Source organism: Phaenicophaeus curvirostris, chromosome 6 (genome assembly GCF_032191515.1).
Source record: "Phaenicophaeus curvirostris isolate KB17595 chromosome 6, BPBGC_Pcur_1.0, whole genome shotgun sequence".
Lineage (NCBI taxonomy): Eukaryota > Metazoa > Chordata > Aves > Cuculiformes > Cuculidae > Phaenicophaeus > Phaenicophaeus curvirostris.
The window spans coordinates 31,554,421-31,579,888 of NC_091397.1; the positions used below are offsets into that span (position 1 = coordinate 31,554,421).

At 43.3% G+C, this 25,468-nt stretch overlaps 1 protein-coding gene across 1 annotated transcript in view; it reads right to left on the reverse strand.

Moving 5' to 3' along the window:
* The window catches only part of RAMP3 (receptor activity modifying protein 3), a 31,807-nt gene extending 16,176 nt beyond the window's left edge, over window positions 1–15,631 (reverse strand). Inside the window, exons 1-3 of the mRNA XM_069859038.1 lie at window positions 15,601–15,631; window positions 3,585–3,614; window positions 1,253–1,385 (exon numbers count right to left, since the gene is read on the reverse strand). Coding sequence (XP_069715139.1) covers window positions 1,253–1,385; window positions 3,585–3,603 — 152 coding nt within the window. The 5' untranslated portion in view covers window positions 3,604–3,614; window positions 15,601–15,631. The remainder of the gene's footprint in view (window positions 1–1,252; window positions 1,386–3,584; window positions 3,615–15,600) is intronic.
* Window positions 15,632–25,468: the final 9,837 nt, after the last annotated feature.

Here is a 25,468-nt window from a genome sequence, read left to right on the forward strand (position 1 = left end):
GGCACTGGCAGAGGCTGCCCAGGGAGTTGGTTGAGTCACCTTCCCTGGAGATGTTTAAGGCACGGGTGGACGAGGTGCTAAGGGGCATGGTTTAGTGTTTGATAGGAATGGTTGGACTCGATGATCCGGTGGGTCTCTTCCAACCTGCTTATTCTATGATTCTATTCTATGCTTTTGATAGAAGAAGTGACAGCTAGCTTGGGGCTACCCTGCCTTAGAAGTAGGACCCAAAATAGCACCAGCATTTTCAAATCCAGGAAGATGTTCTGCTTTAGGCTTGCTCATACCCCACCGGAGCTAATTCACTTGAGTCTCATTTTCTGGAGTGCTGAACACCTGCAGTTTCCTCTGATTTCAGTTGGTGTAGAGGGTACTCAGCGCTTCCAAGAACCAAGCATTATGCATGAACTGACATACTCTGAATAAGCAGATGCTCCACAAAGCCCAAAATGCCACACAAGCCCTGTGAGTTTTGTCCAGAGCAGAGGCTGAAGTGTGCAGCTTCATAGAGAGATGTTTAAATGCCTCTAGCAACTACAGAAGAGGGATAGAAATCAGAAAATAACAATACCATCCTCACTACTGTCAGTCTTGCAAAATGCGTGTTGCTCACTTTCTCCATGCCGTCCTTTGCAGGCAAAGAAATAATCTGACATAGGTTCCATAGGACAAATGATTTTACATTTGGACAGGACAACTTCACATAAGAGGTAGATTTCTGAAACACTATATGAGGAAAAGTTCCAGTCACCTCACTGAAAAAAGGATATTAGGGGAGGGAACTGCATTGTTGCCAACAGAAAAAAACAGAATACCATTATTCTAAAAGCATAATGCTTTAGTGGTTTCACAGGAAAAAAAAATTACTTAAGTAACAGTTGCATAAAATACACAGAAATATAGATTAAATACATCCACAATCATCTGAGGTAAAAGCAGTAGCAGCTAGTATTGATTAGCCTACTGGTTAGTTTTCATTGAAGTTGTCTATTCTGTGCACTCTCCGAGTTAAGAGCTGGGTCTCTATGTGCGCATGTAGCCACATTGTAAGGACTTAAGAGCTACAGCTTAACTCTGCAACTGCCAATCAGTTGCAGGAGAAATTCAATTTATCTGGAAAACAAATGCTTTACATGCATTAGGGATATAATAGGAATATAGAATTACAGTTTTCATGGCATTTAAGGTAATCCTCTTCTTAAAGGGTAATCATTATAAGGTGACAACTATCAAAACCAAAGCTAACTCTTACATGATAAATTCTGTCAGGTTGCACCACTTTTTAGAGTCCACTTTCTTCATCATCTCTTCAAAGGATTTTCCACAGGCAGGCAACTTTTCTAACATGAGAGATTCATTGCAGAGATTAGTCTGTTGGTGTGCACCTAGGCAAAATCAGAAAGCACCTTAAATCACAAACATCGAAACAGAAGCGTGAACACACCATTCGAACTCCTTTATGTAATTTTGCTTGCCACTTACATTGTTATAAACCTAATATCCAACTTCTGAAACGATTTTAGTAAACAGGTAAAATACACCTGTTGAAAATTTATTAAAAATATAACTTAGTACAGAATACTACAGGTTACCATATATAGTATCTTCCTTTAGACCTTGCAACGAGGAACCCATCTAGCCACTTTTCTAATCTTACTTAGCTTCTACTCATACTAACTTATTACTGCCCATTTGCAGTTTTAGTTAAAAGCTGCCTGGAGTTAGTGATCTTATACTTCAACGTAGAAAGCACTACTCAAGCATACACAGATGTATCCCATTCAGCTAACTACATGAGTCTAAAGTACTTCAGCATCAAAAATATTTGTATATCCCACCAGCTAAAGGGCTTTAATTCCCACAGTCAGTCACTGTTAAGCTTTTTCTTTAGACTGTCTACTAATGGCCAATGTCCATGAGGTTTAACAAGGCCAAATGCCGGGTCCTGCCCTTGGGGCACAACAACCCTATGCAGTGCTACAGACTAGGAGAAGTCTGTCTAGAAAGCTGCCTGGAGGAGAGGGACCTGGGGGTGCTGGTTGACAACCGACTGAATATGAGCCAGCAGTGTGCCCAGGTGGCCAAGAAGGCCAATGGCATCTTGGCCTGTATCAGAAATGGCGTGACCAGCAGGTCCAGGGAGGTTATCCTCCCTCTGTACTCGGCACTGGTGAGACCGCTCCTCGAATACTGTGTTCAGTTCTGGGCCCCTCACCACAAGAAGGATGTTGAGGCTCTGGAGAGAGTCCAGAGAAGAGCAACGAAGCTGGTGAAGGGGCTGGAGAACAGGCCTTATGAGGAACGGCTGAGAGAGCTGGGGTTGTTTAGCCTGGAGAAGAGGAGGCTGAGGGGAGACCTCATTGCTCTCTACAACTACCTGAAAGGAGGTTGTAGAGAGGAGGGTGCTGGCCTCTTCTCCCAAGTGACAGGGGACAGGACAAGAGGGAATGGCCTCAAGCTCCGCCAGGGGAGGTTTAGGCTAGACGTTGGGAAAAAATTCTTTACAAAAAGGGTCATTGGGCACTGGAACAGGCTGCCCAGGGAAGTGGTTAAGTCACCTTCCCTGGAGATGTTTAAGGCACGGGTGGACGAGGTGCTAAGGGGCATGCTTTAGTATTTAATAGGAATGGCTGGACTCGATGATCCGGTTGGTCTCTTCCAACCTGCTTATTCTATGATTCTATGATTCTATGAATTTACACAGACCACAAACATCTCCAGGAGTACAGCTGACTCACTGGGACTTGACCCCCACTCCATCATGTCTAACTGTCAGAGCTCATAGAGCTAATACTACATCTTCATCCAGGTCAGAAAAACAGCAGAACTATAATTAACCACCAGCGACAGAAATGGTGAAAGTTATTAAACAGGGGGAGCATAACTTTGACCTTGGGAATTTAACATGAAAGCATGGAACCTCCCTACTTAAGTGTTCCCGCCAATTCAACTGGCAGCTGCAGCAGTTATAAGTTATACTTTCCACAGTTAGTTCTGCCAATGAACATTAAAGCTGGGCAGAATTCAAAACCAGATAAGAAAATTGCATAGCTGGAAACTTAAATCCTGCATTGATGCTTTGACAAAAGTTAAGCAAAGCTGCTTTCCCTGGCAGGATATTCTAAACAGCCAGCTATCATTTGATTTATAACCCTATAAATCCAACAGAATATAAATTTCTCCTCCATTACATCATGTGCACTAACAATTTACGCCAGCCTCTACCCAGCAAGGAGTTTAAATAGATTTTCCATGGCCTTAATTCTTTTCGTTGGCTCCCTTTAGAATTTCAGTATTTTGAAGGGTTATAGGAAAAACTCTGATAGTACCATTTGACAGGAACTATCTGACAACACAAGAGTTTCTGTCTAAAGGAGTTCTAAATTATGAATAATTCTATAATTTTGCCATTACTATTGAGACTGATTTTTACAAGTCACTACAACACTCTATTAATACAGTCAATGGACAAGACCAGATGTAAAAAATGCATGACAGTTGACTAACTGAAATGAAAGCGCTTCTCAAATGGTTGACATTAACAAAACAGAAACAGAAGCTTGAATTTTAGAAGTAAAGCTCACCTGTGAATCCGAGCATCATTAGACCATTAACTACGGGAGGAAAAAAAAGAGAGATTAGATACCTCCGCTATTATACAAAAGAATTAGTGCAGATACAAGCAAACTTGAGCATAATTTAGGTTTCAATAGAATACTCAATATGTTCACTCAAACATTAGTTTCGGTTTTATTAAAGAGTGTGTCTGAATGGAAAAGTGAACATGTAGAAAATGTTATGTTTTTAAATTCCTTGTTATCTATCCTTTAAATGGCTGAGTCATGCAGGCTTGTTACGGATCTGTCCACACCAGATCATTCCAGTAGCTTCCAACATTAAGGGTTATGACAGGGAAATTTTTACTTCAAGCTTCTTGAGGGTGAAAAAGTCAGAGAAGATAACACATTTGCTTGATAGGCTGGTGAACTGCACGTTCTGAATTGTAGAGCAAAAAACAATAAATCCCTTAGCCATTAAACAAGCACAGAATTAGATAAGTGCATACTCCATTCATTTAGAAATGAACGTAATGCTGTGCTTCATAGTCTCCACTTTTGTGGTGAAGTCATACGTTCTGCAAAACTTTGTGTTCAAAACCTATAAGCTTCTCACGCAGATGTTACACTAACACAGGTGTGTCAGAAGGGCATCCAAATGGAAAATCCCCATGAGACTACAATAAGCCAAAGAAATCAGGATTTACTTTACAACAAGAGGGAACTGTTAACAGAAAACAACAGGACCATGACTAACAGACTCCCCTCAGTGTCAGGCAGGGAAGCTGCAATAAGTCAAGTACTAAACCAAGGCTTGTAGCTTTGTGCTCACAAATACCCCTGCTCAGAGGGAAAGGCGCTCTTTGCATTTTCTGATCTCCTTATAACAAAGTAACACAGGATTTTTTGCACCTATCCTCAACCAAAAGACTCCTGATACCTTCAGAGACAGGTAAAACAACAATCCAGATCACCATGTGCTATCGCATCCCTCCCTCTTTATTTTCTTTACTCACAGATATTCAACTCATAACAAAGATTTAATAAGGAGAATATAGCTCGCTGACCATGATAATTTACACAACAAGTATGACCTTTCCAGAAGTCCTTTTAAGAAGGGGCAAGTTCAGCTCACTTCTTGAAAGGCTGATGCCATCACATAAGATACACAAAGGAAGCAAAGTAGGTCAGTGTTGGAAGATGTTGCCATGACCCCAACATACACAGCTGCCATACACTCCTACCTGTACCAGCATTAAAGGAGGGTAAAGGAGGTCCAGTTTAACTGTACCAGTAGCCTGCAGATTAAATCACGTTAATAATGGACCATAGCAATGGCCTTTAACTTTTATTTTCTCCATACACTGTAGCAGCATGTATGATCGCCCCTCGCATCAGTGGAATCAGATGCAAAGGGACCGACCAGATTCCAGCTGAAGCAAGAGGTGAAGGAAAGCAGCACTGCATGAAAGATGCAGTAAAACCAGTTTGAAGGGCATTTGGGGAGAAAATAATAAAAGATAAGCAAACTAGGATGAAGTAATAGAAAATAAGAAAACCAAGGGAAAAAAACCCAAGGTTTAATTCACAATCTACTTCAAAATCTTGTATTTGAAAAAAAAATCTAATTCTAGACCTTCACAGCAGCCTCTTATTATCTACTCTCTACTCTCCCTTCATAAACAGACACTGTTCTGACATTAAAAAGGGAATTCATAATGAGATCCACAGCAATACATAAATTTGCTAAGGGAATGCATCAGAGGATAATGTCCTCTAATTTTTCAATCATATAAACTTTTATTTTTCAGTCAAATGGATAAATACTACTCAACGTTTACTTTTTTGCTATTCTATTATTATTTGCTGGCATTTTTTATCAGGGGCTTAAAAGTAGCACTGAAAATCTTTGCATTGAAACTACAATACTACATAAATCTGAAGCAGCATATTAATTGCTGTATGTTCTTCCTACTGCATGTTCCTCAAAACACTTTGTAAAAATAATTCTGAAAACCTTGTATAAGTATATAAGAATATCATTTTCCCTTGCCTGAATATTTCTTCAGGATACTGCAGTTACTGTCAGGACAGGAAAACTTCTGAGCAGCTCCAATACTTTTTCTTAGAATACAGATATCAAATAATTCTTGTTTTACCTGACCACTATATGCCATTTTTCACTACCAATTGAAAAAGTATAATCCTACACATATTCTTTGAAATTTCTGATGTCTGATTCAAAACCATATTTTCATCAATCATAATTTTCATGAGAAAAAAAAAGAACATATAACAACCTCAAGTTAAAGCTCATACTGACTGGATGGCTGGGCCCAGAGAGTTGTGGTGAATGGAGATAATTCCAGTTGGTAGTCAGTCACAAGTGGTGTCCCCCAAGACTCGGTGTTAAAGCCAGTCTTGATTAGTATCTTTATCAATGATCTAAATATGGGGATTGTGCACACTCTCAGTAAGTTTGCAGGTGACACCAAGTTGGGCACAAGCGTTGATCTGCCTGACAGAAGAAAGGCTCTACAGAGGGACTTGGACAGGTTGGATTGCCAGCTGTATAGGGTTCAACAAGGCTAAATGTCAGGTTCTCCACTGGGGCTACAACAACCCCATGCAACACCACAGGTTTGGGGATGAATGGCTGGGAAGCTGCCTGGTGGAAAAGGACCTGGGGGGTGTTAGTCAGCAGAAGGCTGTATATGAGCCAGCAGTGTGCTCAGGTGGCCAAGAAGGTCAACAGCATCCAGTCATGTGTCAGAGTTAGTGTGTCCAGGAGGAATGGGAAAGTGATCATCCCCCTGTACACAGCACTGGTGAGGCTGTTCCCGAACCCTGTGTTCAGTTTGGGGCCCCTCACTACAACAAAGACATTGAGCTGCTGGAGTGTGTGCAAAGGGCAACAAAGCTGGTGAAGAGGCTGGAGAACAAGTCTTATGAGGAGCAGTTGAAGGCACTCAGACAGTTTAGTCTGGAGAAAAGGAGACTAAGGGCAGACCTTACCGCTCTCTACAACTACCTGAAAGGAGGCTGTAGTGAGGTGGGTGTCTGTCTTTTCACCCAAGCAACAAGTGATAACTTTCTGATAAGAAAGTCTGAAACACACTCAGGAAGAAAAAAGTTGGGGATAACTGGTGATGAGCTGGGGTGACCACAGCACCATACTCAAAGGCAGACAGAGTCACAGGTGGAAAAAAAGGCTCCACAGACAGCTCCAGCATAGCAGGGGACAAACCAGGGAATGCAGACAGCAGCAGCAAGAAGGGCTAGAGATGGGACGGCAGACAAGGTAACACAGTATGTAGGTCCAGAGCACACACAGGAAAACAGCCCATAAGCCAGGACCGCTTACGGTATAGGCCAGGGCACAATGGGAGACATAGGCAGGTGACAGGGGAGGAACTCAGTGGGGCTGTTCAGGGCACTATTAATGCACTGAGAGTCCTGAAGCAGGTCAGCAAGTCACCAGCAAAGTGCAGCTTTCCAATCAGCCTTAACAAATAAGACTCAAAAAACAGTCCAGCTGGATACCTCTACTTGCTACTCAGGGAAATGTATGCGTGTGTTTATGGAGAAAATGAAACACATCTTCTCAGGTGGCCGACTCTCATAGAGAAAGGCAACATGAATGATGATATTGTTTCAAGTCTAGAGACTGTTATGAAAGTATAGAAAAGGAAAATAATGCTATTGGTACGAAAACTGAAGTCCCACTAGCCAATCTTTAAATAACACTCAGCAGAAAATACATGGCTCAGGAGGTCACCTTTTGTTCTTAACTACTAACTGTCCCTTTGACACTTTTCTTAATAAAAGGAGTGGGATTGGAAGGGGAGGTGGGGACAGGACCCAAGAACAACATCACGCAGTGTGAAAGCAGCTGAGGAAATGAGGCAACAAGTTCACAAGGCAGGAACCCAATACAAAAGAAGGATGCCAGGAATAAACAGAAGCCTGATAAATATAGTACTTGAAAGAGGTATTACACTTGCATTCAAAATTGGCTTAGAAAAAACATGCTTTAGCATGTGGAGAGGCGGGAGTAAGGTAAACCTGTTGGCAGGGTGGACTGATCTGTCCCCTATGCCCAAGAAGTTATCTAGAGCACCAGCATGATGCAGAAGTCAGCTTTGCATTATCCCCTGCTTTGATGCCGAATCCTTTCTAATACATTTTTTCCCCCTTGTCTTAACTGCATGAAAGTCATAATAGCCATGAAAATGTAATATTCAAAACTAAAACTGTAGTTCAATGCTGTACTTTATCCCAGTTTAAGGCATGATATTATTGCTTCTGAATTGGTAAGGTAATTTCAGACAGGTAACAACTTTAGACATTAGAGTCTTCTTCCTGCAGAGCAAGGGAAGCATGAAAGGAAGCGATTTAAGCTTTTTCATTTTATCAGTACAAATCAACAGGGAACATTACTGAGGGCATCAACTGTTCAGTCTCATGTTGGTTCAGAGTTTCCTAGCTTTCCAGTAACTGCAAAGAATGTGACAATTATTCTGAACTCATACTCCAACTGGGAATTTCTGAGGAGGAATATAAATGATTGTCCTTCACAGTCCTTTGTGAAGTTCATAAATTAATGCTGGCAGCATACAAATAATGCTTCACAACTTCTGAACAGCCTATGTCTAGATACATGAGAACTGTGAGAGCCCCTGAAGCTGGCCATCTGCATCCAGGACCTCAGTCTGACACTGTACCACCTCATCACCCGGAAGCATATATTTGATATAATGGGAGCTCATTATTGTAACCCAGCTACCTGTCATTAGTCAAAAAGGCAGGAAAACACAAAACAAACTGTGATGTGACATAAGGTTTCCCTATAATAAGGAAATATAAGGTCAGCACAATACTGACTTTACTATATACCTATTCACCTATGAATGAGTATAGAACACCAGTCCCTGGAGGCAAATAAGGCCTCAAATCTGCTCCTGTGGAGTAGCCTGAAAGAGAAGTCAGGCCACATTTTTTTTTTAAATAACTTGAGAAGGGGAAATGACCCATGAAGGTTTCATAGATAAGGGTCACAACACACTCCCTCCTGAAGAAGTATTTAAAACCATGTGATACTTAAAGACATTAAAAGTTTCTTCTTCCCCTGACAGGCAGAACATTTAAATCAAGACTTTACCACCACACAAGGCCTGGGGAATGTGGTTGTTCTTTCCTTTTCTCACCAGACAATGAAAACACCTACACTGCACATCCACCTTCTCTTCATGCTATGCGTACTCCTCTCGTAGATTCCTAATGTTGTTACATACCACATCAGGGTATTACATCAACATAGTTTCAGTGGAGTTACATTTTCAATGACTTCTACACCTACCATGAAATAATAAGTTGGCCTGAGCATTCAAATGTGGGTTGTTTTTCTTCAGTAGCCGAGCTTGCCTACCAGCTCTCAGGAGCTATTGGTTACTCAACTGCACGATCACAGAATATTTTAAATGACATACTGCCATGAAGAATTCACAAGAGCAATAAAATACTAACAAAATCTCAAAGCTTCACATGTCCGCTTATACTGCTATATATGTACCTGCTCATAGTAGATGTGCATAGCTCTTCATAACACCATCTTTGCTCCAAGGAATAAATACTAAAAACAGAGCTTTGCCAGCCCAGCATGACAGCATAATCCCTGCACACCATAATTTTCCCTGGATGGATACCCACATAGGAAACTGCACAGCTGTAGACTCTGGCATAGGAAATCACTTTCAACCAATCCTGGAGTAAATAATAGCTCTCAGCAGATCGAAGAAGCAGAACCGAATCCCAGAGAAGCACACTACCCGACCACCAAGCCAGGGCATGTCTGGCTGCTCTTGCACAATCCAGTGTGTCTTAGTTTGCACTTTCTGTATTTTCATGTTTTCATTTTCATTTAATGTTTCTTAACACAGTTCTTTTGCTTTTTTACTCCTTGCTGAAGGAGTAAGAGGATATGACAGTGAAAGGTTTGAACTTCTCTTTCTTCTTTCCACCATCTACTACCTTCATACATTAACATTGTACTTAAAGTTTATTGCAATTACTCCTGAGTAACAGAAATGAAGCACCTACAAGTAAGTTTTCCATGAAAAAATCTTACAGTAACAAATATATACAAAAAGTAACAAGTCAATAAAAACTTTAAATTAAAGGTTTCTTTACAACCATTAATAATCTCTACCCTGTTTGTCTTTCATGTCAGCATTTTACTGAGAAAATTTGAAGAGGAGAGTATGTCTGACCTTGTTTTCCTAACCAGTCCCAGAATAAAAGACATTTCAGCAACAGCAGATCAGCAGCACTTACACTTGCACAGGAAAAAGAAGACTGTACTAGGAATATGCCATCTAACAAGAACAGAAAGACAAAACTAAACACTATATGGAAAAATGCTAAACGATATTTCTCCCTGAGCTGAAAGAAATGCTAGGAGGTGAAGAAGAAATCATTCATCGCTATTTGTGGAGCTAGGTTGAAACAGTGAACACGATGAATCCTGAAGAGCAGGCTCCCGAGCTGCATAGTTTGAGCTCTGGTAGGGTTGATGCGCAGCCCCAGAGTTCGCTGCTGTACAGCCACCCTATTGCGGTCACTATCCAAACCTCCACAGAAAAAGAAAGCTTTTTCTCAAGATTTCACCCTATAAATAATAAAAATGCCTTGAATAATTTGAGAATTAAGCAAAAGTTCCTTTGGGGGCTTACATAAGTAAATCCAGCTGCAAAAAATTTACACACCTGCTATTCAAAGAAAGCATCAGAGCTAACTGTATTATTGTGTCACTGATTACTCACCTAACACTTCTCTTTTGTAACTGGGACTTTAATTAGTACATTAGACCTGGCTGCTTAGTTTTGCATAAAATCAATATCATTGCATGGCTATGAGAGCTTTTTTACAGCTCTTCACTGATGCCCTGAGGAGTAAGTGATGTGTTTTGACTCATGTTTTCTTAGCACTCCATACACCTCCAGCCACTTTGTTGCATGTTCAGATCTTTCAGCCCAAAAAACAGGAACTAAAAATCAAAGTACAGACATAATCTGACCAATATTGGTTATTTTGTATTAATCTATAGAATATAAGGTTTTGTTTAGCACAAACACCATCAGTGAGGCAGCAAAACAGTTTATTTAAATCTGCCTGCTTTCACAGAAATGTTCTGCGTGGGCTGAAATCTTCATGGCTTTGCTCCCATATTAAGGTGAGCTTTTTTCCCCCCAAACGCTGAGGAAAATCCTCCACAGGATTCTTGAGCCATGCAAAAAAAAATCAGTAGAAAGGGCATCAAGGAAGAACAAGGGCTCACCTCCTTCTCATTTTGTAAATGCATCAACAAATGTTTCCTCATAAACTTACAAGCATTTTTATTTTAAAAGGCTACGGAGCAATATACTCGAGGTAAGAAGGAATTCCTCAGATCACCCAGATTTATCTCTTCTGTAACACAAGGTAAAGAATGTCCTTCAATAATTTCTACACCAAGCCAATAACTTCTACTCAAATGACAGGGTGTTCTGCATAAATATTTCCAATGCAGATTTCACGACTGCAACTGATGGAGAATCCCCCACTTCCTACATAAGGGGGTTATTTTTGATTTTTTCTGCCAACACTTTTTATTTCTTTGGCAAGGTTTTTAATAATTCATTGCATGATAAAGTATGAAGTAGTTGGGAGGAAAAGAAAACCCAAATATATCTAAGCATATTCAGCATATAACAGTCAATACCTTCAGCAGACTGGTGTAGTATCAAACTTCCCTACAGTGTTGCAATGCATATTCCACCTGTTCTGTATTGCCCCATCACAAAAATACAAAAAAGAGGAGTTGGAATCAAATTTAATTAAAACTTGCTGAAAATCCCAGGCTTAAAAAGTTACATTACAGCGAGATATTTTGAGAAGATTAATTTTCTTTTGACCTTTCCTTCACATTGCCCTGACTTTCTTGGTGTTTCTAGTTTACATTAAAGCTAGTTAAGGATAAAGTGGATCAGTGGTTATTCCAGCAACACTACTTCTACTTCATTCTGCATCCCTAAGTGTTTTATGGCAGAACACTTTCCATTCCAAACTTACCCCTGGAAACACATTCAGCAGCAACATCAATTAATGGCAACGGTTGACTTGCCTGAATCCAGACTGAGTCTACTAGTCAAAAATAAGGAAGGAGATTTCCATGATTTTTAATATGATGCAGTAAGTTCTAACTTTGAGTTATTTTTGAAATAGGTATTTAGCTTATAGAAAAAAAACTATATATTGATCTGCTTTTCTAAAAATAAAATAGGAGATTTCACACATATTGTGTGACCATCAATGATTCTGTGGAAATACTAGCCTTGAGCACCTCCTCATTGAAAAGCCAAAATAAATTTGGGTTTCCTATTTGACTCAAATATGTAAGCTTAATGCTTAATCTCTTCTAATATTAAAATGGACAAGTTATGTTCTTGATACATGGAGATCTTCAAAAAGTAAACCTGGAATTGCTCATGAACTCAAGAGGCAAGGAAGGACAGCGTAACACTTGCAGAAACTCGCCAAAAACGAACATGAAGTGAAAAATCTATTCCACAGCCCCACATGGCTACCAGGCAGCAAAGCCTTGATGCCAAGGCTGAGACACCCTTCAGGCAAAGGGCTCCCTCCATTCCAAAGCAGCAGAATGTGACCAGGTACCCCAGAGACAGCCAAGTCTCTTCAGACAATGAGACTAACTGCAAGCACCAACTGCATCAGGAGGACATCCTACTCACAGCCTTGAAGATATTCTTGTGTGTGCAGAAGGTGCTCGCAACAGCAAGGACTACAGACCAAAGTTAAAGTTCAAGAGCTTAAGTCTTGGAAGAAACCTGGATTTTGAGTCCTATTGGTGAACACTTGACTAACTTCTTGAGGTGTATTGTTCTAGTCCGGGCAGCAGATGCCAACCAAGCTGTTCTATCACTTCCCCTCCTCAGTACGACAGAGAGACAAAAAATATGACAAATGCTCACGTGTTGAGATAAGGACAGGGAGATCATTCAGCAATCACTGTCACGGGTGAAGCACATTTGACTCAAGGAAATCAACTTATTACCAGTCAAATCAGAGTAGGATGATGAGAAATAAAACCAAAATTTAAAAACACCTTCCCATGACCCCTCCTTTCTTCCCGGGCTCAAATTCATTACTGATTTCTCTACCTTCTCTACTGCAGCAGCACAGGGACACAGGAAATGGGGGTTGCAGCCAGCTGATCACGTTGTCTCTGCCGCTCCTTCCTCCCCTGGGAGATGACTCCTCACACTCTTCCCCTGCATTATTGTGTTGTCCATCCCACAGGAGTCTTTCCAACGTGAATCCTTCCCACAGGCTGCAGTGCTTCACAAACTGCTCCTCCATGGGTCCTTTCCACAAGGTGCAGTCCTTCAGGAACAGACTGCTTCAGTGTGGGTCCCCCTCCCCAAGGTGACAAATCCTGCCAGCAAACCTGCTCCAACATGGGCTGTTCTCTCCATGGCGACACAGGTCCTGACGGGACCCTGCTCCAGTGTGGGCTTTCCACAGGGTCACAGCCTTCTTCGGGTGCATCCACCTGCTCTGACATGGGGCCCTCCATGTGCTGCAGGTGGATATCTGCTCCACCATTAACCTCCATAGGCTTCAAGGGGACAGCCTGCCTCACCACAGTTTTCACCACAAGCTGCAGGGGAATGTCTGCTCAGCAACCGGAGCACCTCCTCCCTTCACTGACCTTGCTGTGTGCAGAGTTGTTTCTCTCACATATTCTCACTCCTTTCTCAGGCTGCAGTTGAACAGAGGTTTTTTCCCTTCTTAAATGTGTTATCACAGAGGTTCTACCACCTTCATTGTTTGGCTTGGCCTTGGCCAGCAGCAGGTCTGTCTTGGAGCAGTAGCTCTATCAGACATGGGGGAGCTTCTGGCAGCTTCTTACAGAAGCCAACCCTACAGCCCATCTGCTACTGAAATCTTGCCACACAAACCCAATGTACTTCAACAGGATGTTATTTTTGTCCCACTATTTCCCAGTATCCTCATAATACCCTATGGATCCAAACTCCCTCTTCTTTTCTACTGAAAGCAGGAGGGCCACACAGACTGAGAACAGCACACCCTGTCAAATCCTGAACTTTTTTGGACAACAAAAATGCAAGAATATTTTAGATTAGAGTCTTTAGCATCAATCTCTCGGCATACAGAGGGACGCAAAAGAAATTCATAACTTCCAACATCTGGAAACAAAACTCCCAGTTCCCACAAGAAGCCATTAATGGCCAATGTGAATTGCAGTATTTCCTCTCACATCACCCACAGAATCTTTCCCCAGACCATCCTCTTCAAAATAAAGGCAAACCAGTCACATTTATTAGGGTGTGAGAGTAATGACAGAAAGGCTTTACTGTAAGGCGTGGTACTTCTGCATAGTTCTTTGCTTACCCAACTTAATCTGGTTAGATGTGTACTAGATGTGCTTTTGTCAGCCCGGTGCTGTGCCAGGGATGCAGCAGTACCTATCAGATTATCCTCTTCAAACCAGAGTCTCACTGGCTTGAAGCACAGGTGGAGCAAGTGACATCCCATCTGTAAAAGATCATAAAGCAGGCTCCACACAAACAAAACTCTATTTTCCAGGGATAACTTGAGGCCAACAGCTATTATGCAGACCTGTCCCTGGTTCAAGTATGGTAGTCAGTATGGTAGGTCATGTCAAGCTGCTCTCAAGAGGAAGGTTGGTTCCTTCTCTAGCTTTCAGACCATTTCTAACAGCATCGACACACTTTCTTTAAAAGCCTTTAGAGAGTCACTAAGCTGCCTCCTCTTTTCAGACTAGTTTCAGGGAAGCCAGCATAAGAACAGGGATCAAGCCTAAAAACTTGTGGGAAAGAAGGCTTTCTCCAATTCTGCTTTCCTTCTTCTTTCTTTCTTCATATCTTCCTTCCAAATGACCCAGAATTTCTTCAGGCAGCCTTTTAGGTTATTCTACATATACAGTCACATTAAAATAACATCATTACTGCCCAGTTTACCTCAATGCAAGCCTGTCTGTGAACACACTCTTATTTTACAAAAAGGCACTGACTGTTTTCATAAAATCCAAAATAATACACTTACAAACTTCTACTCTGAAATAAGATGGTTCATGTGACAGCTTGCACTAAAATAAAAATGTGCAAATTAAAATGGGATTCATTATGCTTGTGAAAATTAATCTCTTCAAGAGACCTAAATGAGAACACAGTTTGCCTTCTTCATACCTGTCTCTCAAGCACTAATTTCAATAGCAAAGACAGAGATGGTAGCAAATGTTATTTTGCAAAGTGCCCCCTCACTGTATTTCTTTTGTTGGTAGCAGAAACTAGAACTTCATTCATTTGCCTCCAAGCCACAAATCATCTCTGTTATCAGTAGAGAGGTGGAAGAAACTGAAATAAACTGTACAAAACCCACTGGTACTGTGATGTTTAAATACAGCCTAATGGGTGGGCCAAAACCTCCCAGAGCTCCCCTTGAGCCAACCCAGTCATGCTCAAGATCCTCTCCTTAAAATCTCATGGTATGTCTGCATCTGTAGCAGTACGTGTCTATTCCAGTATTTATTTCTAGCTTCAGTTCACAGCCTCAGACAATTTACTTTGCAGGTTTGGCTAAAACAAACCTAAAAGCTAGTGCCTCAGATTTCAAAGGTATTTGAAAACCTACCTATTGCGTAGGTAGGAAAATCTTATTAATTGAAGAGCAAGAGTTTACCAGCTAAACTGTTTACAGGATTGGATCTCATTGGTGTAAATCAGATTCAGAAAGCCCATTTTCTTCTTTCTCCCTTTCTGTCTGGAGTTACCTTCAAATACTGAGTGCCATTCCTATGTTTGCCTGGTATTGAAAATAATGTCTTTAGAAAATGAAGTATTGTTTTGGTAGACACATGTGTTTGTTAAAACTCTCTGGTCTGCCTCAAAATCAGATGGTCTGCCTTGCAAAGCTTTATTTGTTTCACACACACACCCACCTGGGTCTGTTAAATTCAGGGTTCCCACAATGGTTTTCCCTTTCTTCATTCCACCCTTTGCAGCTGCAGAACAGCATGATACATTCATAAGAAAATAACAGGGGAAAGAAAAATATTTGTATTCAAACTTTAACCCAATAAAATTGTTTCCCGTTTGTTTTTTGTCCTCATAAGAGTCCAAACTCCCCAGGATTTATAGACACCGTGTTCCACCAAGGGGAACTCAGGATCTTATGAACCTAGATTTTACTAGACAGCTTTTTCATGATCATTTGTAGGGTGAGATACGGTCTTCAAAATAAAAAGTAAGAATGGGAGTCTGGAGCCAGGCTTTGTTCCCAGCTTTCCAACTGTCTGGTTGTTCACCTCTGGCCCAAATACTACATTTCAACTGCTGTGAAGCAGGATTATGAAATGTGAACAACTACAGACAATCTTTGAACTCTAGATAGGAAAATTGATTCCTCTAGAATTTTAAAAACTATCCAGCTTTACTCTGGTAGCATCTTTCAACTCATATACAAAAAAGCACTGAACTAGAGGTGTTATGTAAAGGATGAAGGAGCACACGTTTGGAAAGGGATGCTGATACAGCAACTACTCGTGTAAAAAATCTGCTTAGCTTGTTAAAAGCCTAGGTCAAGCTCTTAGGTTTCTCCTTGCCTTGGTTTCTATATATAGAAGAGGAAAAGTAACCGGCGGGGTAAGAAACCAGCATGGTTGAGTAGAGAGGTCCTGAGAGACATCAATAAGAAGATGAAGGTCTATGAGCTTCGGAGGAAGGGGCAGGCATCCTGGGTGGACTATAGGGAGGAAGCGAGAACGTGCAGGGAAGAAAATCAGGAGGGCTAAGGCCCAACTAGAAATCAGATTGGCCAAGTCTGTGAAAGACAATAAAAAATCTTTCTACAAATATATCAACAGTAAAAGGAGGACTAGGGAGGATCTCCAGTCCATACTAGATGCAGAGGGAACAACAGTAACAGGGGATGAAGACAAGGCTGAAGTACTCAATGCCTACTTTGCTTCAGTCTTTAATAGCAAGGAAAGTTGTTCCCTCTGCGCACAACCCCAGGGGTTGGAGGAGCAGAATGAGGTTTCCACGACCCAAGAGGAAGTGGTTAGAGACTTGCTTGCCCAGCTAGACGTCTATAAGTCTGTGGGGCCGGATGGAGTCCACCCAAGAGTTTTGAGGGAACTGGCGGCTGTGCTTGCCAAACCCCTTTCCATCATCTTCCAGCAGTCCTGGATTACTGGGGAGGTACCACTGGACTGGAGGCTGGCTGATGTTGTGCCCATCTATAAGAAGGGGCACAAGGCAGATCCAGGGAACTACAGGCCTGTCAGGCTGACCTCAGTACCAGGGAAAGTCATGGAACAGGTGATCTTGAGTGCTATCACGAAGCACATGCAAGAGAGCCGGGGGTTCACAAAAGGCAGGTCTTGCCAGACTAACCTGATCTCCTTCTATAACCAAGTGACAAGACTGCTGGATGAGGGAAAGGCTGTGGATGTGGTCTTCTTGGACTTCAGTAAAGCCTTTGACACAGTTTCTCACAGCATTCTGCTTGAGAAACTGTCAGCCTCTGGACTGGACAGGTGCACACTCTCCTGGGAGGAAAACTGGTTGAATGACCAGGCCCAGAGAGTGGTGGTAAATGGAGTTTACTCCAGCTGGAGGCCAGTGACAAGTGGGGTTCCCCAGGGCGCAGGGCTGGGTCCAGCCCTGTTCAATATCTTTATCAATGACCTGGATGAAGACATTGAGTGCACCCTTAGCAAGTTTGCGGACGACACTAAGCTGGGTGGAAGTGTCGATCTGCTGGAGGGTCGGGAGGCTCTGCAAAGGGATCTAAACAGGCTGGACCGCTGGGCAGAGTCCAATGGCATGACGTTTAACAAGGCCAAATGCCGGGTCCTGCACTTGGGGCACAACAACCCTAAGCACTGTTACAGACTGGGAGAAGCCTGGCTGGAGAGCTGCCTGGAGGAGAGGTACCTGGGGGTGTTGGTTGACAGCCGACTGAACATGAGCCAGCAGTGTGCCCAGGTGGCCAAGAAGGCCAATGGCATCTTGGCTTGTATCAGAAACAGTGTGACCAGCAGGTCCAGGGAGGTTATTCTCCCTCTGTACTCGGCACTGGTGAGACCACTCCTTGAATACTGTGTTCGGTTCTGGGCCTCTCACCACAAGAAGGATGTTGAGGCTCTGGAGCAAGTCCAGAGAAGAGCAACGAAGCTGGTGAAGGGGCTGGAGAACAGGCCTTATGAGGAACGGCTGAGAGAGCTGGGATTGTTTAGCCTGGAGAAGAGGAGGCTTATTGTCTAAGAAGAGAGACCTTATTGTTCTCTACAACTACCTGAAGGGAGGTTGTAGAGAGGAGGATGATGGCCTCTTCTCTCAAGTGACAGGGGACAGGACAAGAGGGAATGGCCTCAAGCTCCGCCAGGGGAGGTTCAGGCTTGACATAAGGAAAAAATTCTTCACTGAAAGGGTCATTGGGCAATGGAACGGTCTGCCCAGGGACGTGGTTGACTCGCCTTCCCTGGAGGTGTTTAAGTTGCGGGTGGATGAAATATTGAAGGGCGTGATTTAGAGATTGGTGGGAATGGTTGGACTCGATGATCCGGTGGGTCTCTTCTAACCTGGTGATTCTATGATTCTATGAATAAAAGAATCTGGTATTATGATAAATACATCATTATTTCTGAGGCACATAGATCTTGCAGTAAGCAGATGCTTTCCAAGTATCTACAGCTCTGCTAAGCAAAGAACAGAGGATTTCACCTGACAACTGGTGTTTTCAGCTCTGCACCTCTCCCCATTCTGGATGTTATCAGCACTTCATAGGGGAAACAGTACGTGACTGTGTACCAGGTACCTCAGTTCACACATTCCTTCCCTTCCAATAAACACACACACACACACCCTACAGCAAATCCTTCTACAATTACTGAGCTTCCAGCAACACTGCCTTTTTTGCCATCCTCACTAAGGAGTGACAACACAGATGATTGTAGAGCATATACAGAGCGATAATGTTTCAAGAGTCCCACGTAGAAAGATATGCAGAAAGCAGTGGTCTGAAGTTCCAGGAATATGGTCCCAGTCCCCACTCAGACAGGCTTCCCAATGGATTTAGTGAGAGTAAACACTGAGGAATCCTGGTGATAGTTTTACCTTAATGAGAGGGGTCAAGGATTTCTGGCTAATCAAAAGAAGTCATTCGGGAAAAGGGGAAAAAAAGTACATTTGATTAAAGTAAAAATCCTTCCAAAATAACTGATAAGTGTGCTTGCGTTATTCAAAGAAGACTTTTAGTTTTCTAAAGTTTTCTTAAGGCTTTCCTTAGGTGTTTAAGGCACGGGTGGATGAGGTGCTGAGGGGCATGGTTCAGTGTTTGATAGGAATGGTTGGACTCGATGGTCCGGTGGGTCTCTTCCAACCTGGTGATTCTATGATTCTATGATCATGAAACTTCCAGAGCTTTTCAACTATGAAATTAGTCTAATTTCATTAGTTCTTAGTTATACCTATTCTTTCCAAGTCCAAGCAAAAGTAAAGCATTGTCAGTTAACAGATATCCTTAAAATCTTTCTTTTTCTGTTATTCTATTAAGAAAGCAACTAGCATAATCAAAAATGTCTAGCACAATTGATTTTACTTGTGTCTCTCTGATGAAAAAGGTCTTTTTGCAGCTTTCTGAGCTACGGACACATTGTCCCTCACTCCACTCATTCTCTAAAAATAAATCTCCAGTGAGCAATTTTGCTTTGTAAAAGTCACAGTAACATCAGAATGTCTCCCCATACAAAAAGATTACTGCCTGGTTCCCAAAGTTATAGACTATAAAAATCTTTCATGTATCAAGACAGGTGCTGGCCATTTTTTTACTCCTTTTCAGCAGGGAAATAACAATAAAAAAATCTGAGCAATTAAGGTGAGATTTTTCTCAGTCTCCAAGCCACAGAAAATCAGAAAATTTAGGCATTTGACACATCATTTTTTGGACAGATCAGGTCAAGGCAATGCCACTGAACACTGTCAGTACAACTATCTATTTGATTGCGGGTCTTTTCATAGAAAGATGCCCAGTGTTTACCAGTTTTATAAAGTTAGCAAACAAGGTTATAAAGTCCTCAGATAAACCTTCTAAATGTATGAGGCCTGATCTTCTTCTCCCTTATCTATGATACATGGGAAATTAACTCCTTCTCCAAGTTTCCTATTTAGTGACAAAGATCAGAACTTACTTCTCCCATTGACTTTTGACCTGACTGCAACACACTAAATCCAGAAGCCTTAAAACAAGCTACCCGACAAGGAAAAAAAAAATGGGTTTTTTTCTAGCAGTAGAGTTACCCCTGTAGTAAGTGACTGATCTGCCGGCTGTCTACACTTCTACAGCTGCCTGTTTGTCACTCAGCTGCTCTAACGGGAATCAGCCCCTCGCCTGCAGCAGAATGAACCTCACAGACGGCCAAACCTGCTTCCTCGGCTCGGATCTGGCGACCCGCGGGTGGCAGCCGGCAGGACTCTGCGGGCAGAGCGGCGGAGAAAACCCTCCTCAGGGGATGGAAAGGGACGGGGGAAGCTCGCATCTCTCCCGAACTCAGTCCTGCCCGCACTGCTCTGCCCCGCGAAGGACCGGCGGAAAAAAAACCCTCCTCGAGGGATGCTCTTGCAAAGGGAGCGGGGAGCTCGCATCTCTCCCGAACTCAATCTAACCCGAACGGGTCCGCCTGCTCCCGGGCACGACCGCAAAGGACCCCCGAAGCATAATCCCCCCTCCTCGAGAGACGCTCTTGCAAAGGGAGTGGGAAGCTCGCATCTCTCCCGAACTCAGTCCCGCCCGCACGGCTCTGCCTGCTCCCGGGCGGCCCCGGCAAAGGACCCGCAGCGAAAATTCCCCTCCTCGAGAGACTCAAAGCGAGGGAGGAAGCTCACACCTCTCCCGAACTTGCTCCCACCCGCACCGGTTCGCCTGCTCCCGGGTGGCTCCGCAAAGCAGCCGCGGAGCGAATCGCCCTCCTCGAGGGATGCTCTCGCAGAGGGAGGCAGCGAGCTCGCTCGCATCTCTCCCGAACTCAGTCCCGCCCGCACGGCTCTGCCCGCTCCCGGGCGGCCCCGCAAAGCCCCCGGGGAACAAATCCCCCTCCACAGGGGACGCGAAGGGCGCCGCCGCCACTCACCCCACAGCAGCAGGACGCGGCCCCCGGGCGCCTGCATCCCGGCGCGGGCGCCGAGGGAGCCCGCACGGGGCACCGCCCCGCCCCGCCCCCGCGCACCAACCGCCGCGCCACGCGCAGCGCGCGCCGAGCGCGGGAAGGTGGGGGGGGGGCAGCTCCAGGCGGGTAACAGCGAGGGGGTGTGACAGAAAGTGTGTGTGTGTGACAGTGAGACTGTGTGTGTGACAGCGAGTGTGCGTGTGTGTGTGACAGCAAGAGAGCTTGTGACAGCGAGTGTGTCTGTGTGACAGCAAGAGTGTGTGTGTTGGACAGTGAGAGAGCATGTGTGACAGCAAGTGAGTATGTGTGTGACGGCTAGAGCGTGTCTGTGTGACAGCAAGTGTGTGTGACAGCATGAGCGTGTCTGTGTGTGTGACTCTGAGTGTGTGTGTGACTCTGAGTGTGTGTGTGACACTGTGTGACAGCGAGTGTGTGTGTGTGAAAGTGTGTGTGTGTGAGACAGTGAGTGTGTGGGACAGCGAATGTGTGTGTGTGACTGAGTGTTTGTGACAGTGAATGTGTCTGACAGCGAGAGAGCATGTGTGACAGCGAGCATGTATGTGTGTGACAGCGAGACCATGTCTGTGTGTGTGACAGTGAATGTGTCTGTGTGAGAGAGACAGTGTGTATGTGGGGGGGATGACAGCATGTGTGTGTGTCACACCAAGTGTGGGTGTGCAGGGGTTGCATGTGTAGCAGGGGTAGCAGGGGTGTCCGTGTATATGTGTGTGCGTGCCAGAGAGTGTGTGTGCCTATGTGTATGTCTGTGGTTGTGTCTGTTTGTGTGGTTGTGTCTGTGTGTGCCTGTCTGTCTGTCTGTGCGTCTCTGTGTCTCTGTCTCTGTGTGTGCATGTGCACATGTGTGTGTGCATGTGCCTACACTCAAGGGCAGCTATGCCTCCAAAAGCACGGCAGGAAAGGATGCCTCTGCCAACCCACAGGGCTGGGTGGTTTAGGGGAGATGACTCTCTCCCCCAGTGGGAAGGTTCTGGTCCCAAGCATCCGAGAGGTTCAGGGACCCCTCACCTCCTGACCTGGGAGCCAGAGCAGCCTCTCCCCACCTACCACAACACCTGGGCAGCAAGAATAAAGGCATGAGGGGCTGAAAGGCCTGATCCGGTGGGTCTCTTCCAACCTGGTTATTCTGTGATTCTGTGCTAGTCCACCTGCAGCCCTTGTGGTTTGGCTTGCATGGCGCTGACATGTTAGCACGCTTAATATTTACAGCTGAACATGGGTAGCAAGCTAGACTAGCCCTGCACAGCACCAGAGCAAGGCAGCCAGGAGCTCTAATAAAATTCTTAATGTATTTTTATGTTACCATTTTATCTCTGGCTCTGTTCAGAGAATGGTACAGTTCCTCATTTTCATCAATATTTAAAGAGTCCATTTCTGGAGCTCTTTCTCTAGGAAATTAGCATCTCCAGCGGACACCCCACCTCAGTAACTGTCTTTCAGCAGAACATTAAATTACTACCATTGTTAAAGGTCAAATGTACCACAAAGCTTTACATTTCAAAAATATTTTCGTGCCACACACAAGAAAAAAGAGTACTTTTATGTATTAGTCAGGTTGTTCCCATTGACTTCATACACACTTGCATAGCACAGTGCTTTCAAATACTTTTGGAGAGTGAGACCCCAACTCTAGCAGAATCATGCATTGCACATGCCTTCAAAACCAGATTACTCAATACACAAACTCTTTCTGATTTATCATGTTACCTAGGCTGAAAGAAAAGGAAAACCTGGGAAAACACAGAGGAGGCTGGGAATCCATAATGTTGAAATAGCTCTGCAGACATTCAAGCATGTCAGTTATAATGAACTGCCTATCATTTGTGTGCCACTTTTTTCCTCATAGCTGAAAGCAAATCTTGTGAAATACTATAAACCCTAAATAAACCCTAGCTCGGGGAGATTATCCTTCTGCAGATTGCCTTTCCTTGCCACCTCAAGTACTGGCATGGATAGAGTGACCGCTAGCCTGCATGGAGAGACCTTGTCCAGTGTTGGATGGAAAGTTTTCTTCTCCTCTCCCTAGCAGAGCAAATTTGTATAAAAGATGCATTAAGCTTTTAAGACCACATTTTAATGGGATTGCATACCAGAGTGAGGTTTGAAAAAGTAGGTTCAATTCTTCTGTGGTTTTCAACTAAAGTAGGTCATCTTTCCCATTCAGTGCTCTTAGGAGCACGCCTTTCCTCCTCCAGAAATTTAAAAAAATTAAAGGGCATCTGCAGGTCATTACAATAATTTCCTCCTTTACGTTCTGCTTGAGTAATTCCACACAAATCTTTTCTCCTGTCTTTTTAAAATCAATATAGGAAATGTTAAAAAAGCGGCTCCTTCCTGTGACTAAAAGGTCACACTGTGGTATACTGACTGCACATAAAAGCCAGATTAAGTTTAAGTCAGTCAGATTTGAAGAGCTGAAACTTTCTATGCCTATATTACCTGAACTAAAGAGGGAGGAAAAAGGGACATTTTTGTACGTGAAGATCTTAATTTTTTTTTTACTTAAGACTAGATGTGTATTAAGGGAGTACACAGATACTTTGCCAGCCTTCTAAAACGGCGTTTTGTAAGCCACATGCAAATGTGCTCTTTGATTTCAGCTGGGTTCCTGTGTTCACGGCAAAGCATCTCAGCAGTGCGTACATGGTTCAAACCACACTCTGTTTCAGAGGTGCTGAGCTGTGAGTGTTCATTATCTCTAAGACCATTTTATTTTGCATGCCAAGCTATGACATGGCAGCCTTTCCATTGGCACAACATGCGGGCTTTCTTTGAAGGAATCGGAACATTCCATTACTGTGCTTCCATACTGGTTTCCAGGGTACTTGACAAGAGAAGTAAGCACAAATCTGTAAGAGTTGGGATGTCTCACTGATTCCCAGTTTATTTTCTCTTATCAAAAGGAGCACCCCAAGGCTGCATGTAATGCATGTCATGATTCTCTCTTCTTGTTGCATGCAGCTATTTTTCTTTTGCTCATCAGGTGGAAGTTTTAGCATAAGAAAAAGTCTTTGGAATTTGGCTCAGATATGGGAAACAAACCAAACCTTCATTTTTAAGGTAAGCATTGGCAAAATTCTCACAATGCTCTATTCCTTCTGGGCTAAATAAAGCCAAAATTAACTTGTGGGTTTTTAAACACTTCACTGCAATTTTATACTAGAGATCCTGAATTTTTACTCAGAAAATGCTTTTATTTTCTCCTGAGCAGCTTGAGAAATGCCAGCAAGGGAATATGAAGGCTGTCTCCATGAGTGGTTGTGTCTCAGAAAAATAGCTCAGCTTGGAGGGAGAATGGTGCAAGAAGATAGATGGAAATATATATGTATATTTTTCTTTTTAGAAACAATAATGTTGCTAACACTTTCTCTTGACATAAAATCTTACAGAGCTGAAATCTGAAATCTTAGAGGATTGAGTCATCAATTCTCTTGCAGCCATCTGAGGGAATATTCAAGGATCATTTTATAACCCTTGATATTCAGCTGACCTTGCAGAGATTGGTGAAGCAACACACATTATCAACATAAACCTTCCTGCCTGCCATAGAACGCAGCGAAGCCTATTTCAGTTCAGTTTAAGCCCAGGAATTCTGATTCCACAAGTGGACTCCAATCAGTGCAATTATTACGCAGCCAGCACTTGAAACATGAAAATGGACAAATCACCCTTCCTAGGTGCATAAAAGACTGACTTTAGGGCTGAGCAAGACAGATGTCAAGACACTCCTTACATGGGAAATTCCATAAATTTCCATTCCATGGAAAAATGCAGCACTATATAAAATTGAAAATACTGCCATATTAAACAAAAGGTCATTTGGAAGCACAAAATGAATGCAATACATAACATTTCTAATCTTCTCCGATCCTAACTCCTACTCTAGTTCTTCTTCTAAAGTAAAAATGAAAATTCAACACCCCCCGGGTTTCATTAAGGCTGAGTTCAACTTGCTAATACATTCACACTGTTAAATTTCTATGCTAATAAATCATCCTATTTTAATCCTATTATCTTTATAGCCCTTAGTCAACCCCAGTTCATGTACATATCACTTACACATCTTTCCACAGACACATCTCACAGAATCACAGAATAACCAGGTTGGAAGAGACCCACCGGATCATCGAGTCCAACCGTTCCCATCAAACACTAAACCATATCCCTCAGCACCTCGTCCACCCGTGCCTTAAACACCTCCAGGGAAGGTGACTCAACCACCTCCCTGGGCAGCCTGTTCCAGTGCCCAATGACCCTTTCTGTAAAGAATTTTTTCCTAACGTCTAGCCTAAACCTCCCCTGGCGGAGCTTGAGGCCATTCCCTCTTGTCCTGTCCCCTGTCACTTGGGAGAAGAGGCCAGCACCCTCCTCTCTACAACGTCCTTTCAGGTAGTTGTAGAGAGCAATGAGGTCTCCCCTCAGCCTCCTCTTCTCCAAGCTAAACAACCCCAGCTCTCTCAGCCGTTCCTCATAAGGCCTGTTCTCCAGCCCCTTCACCAGCTTTGTTGCTCTTCTCTGGACTCTCTCCAGAGCCTCAACATCCTTCTTATGGTGAGGGGCCCAGAACTGAACACAGTATTCGAGGAGCGGTCTCACCAGTGCCGAGTACAGAGGGAGGATA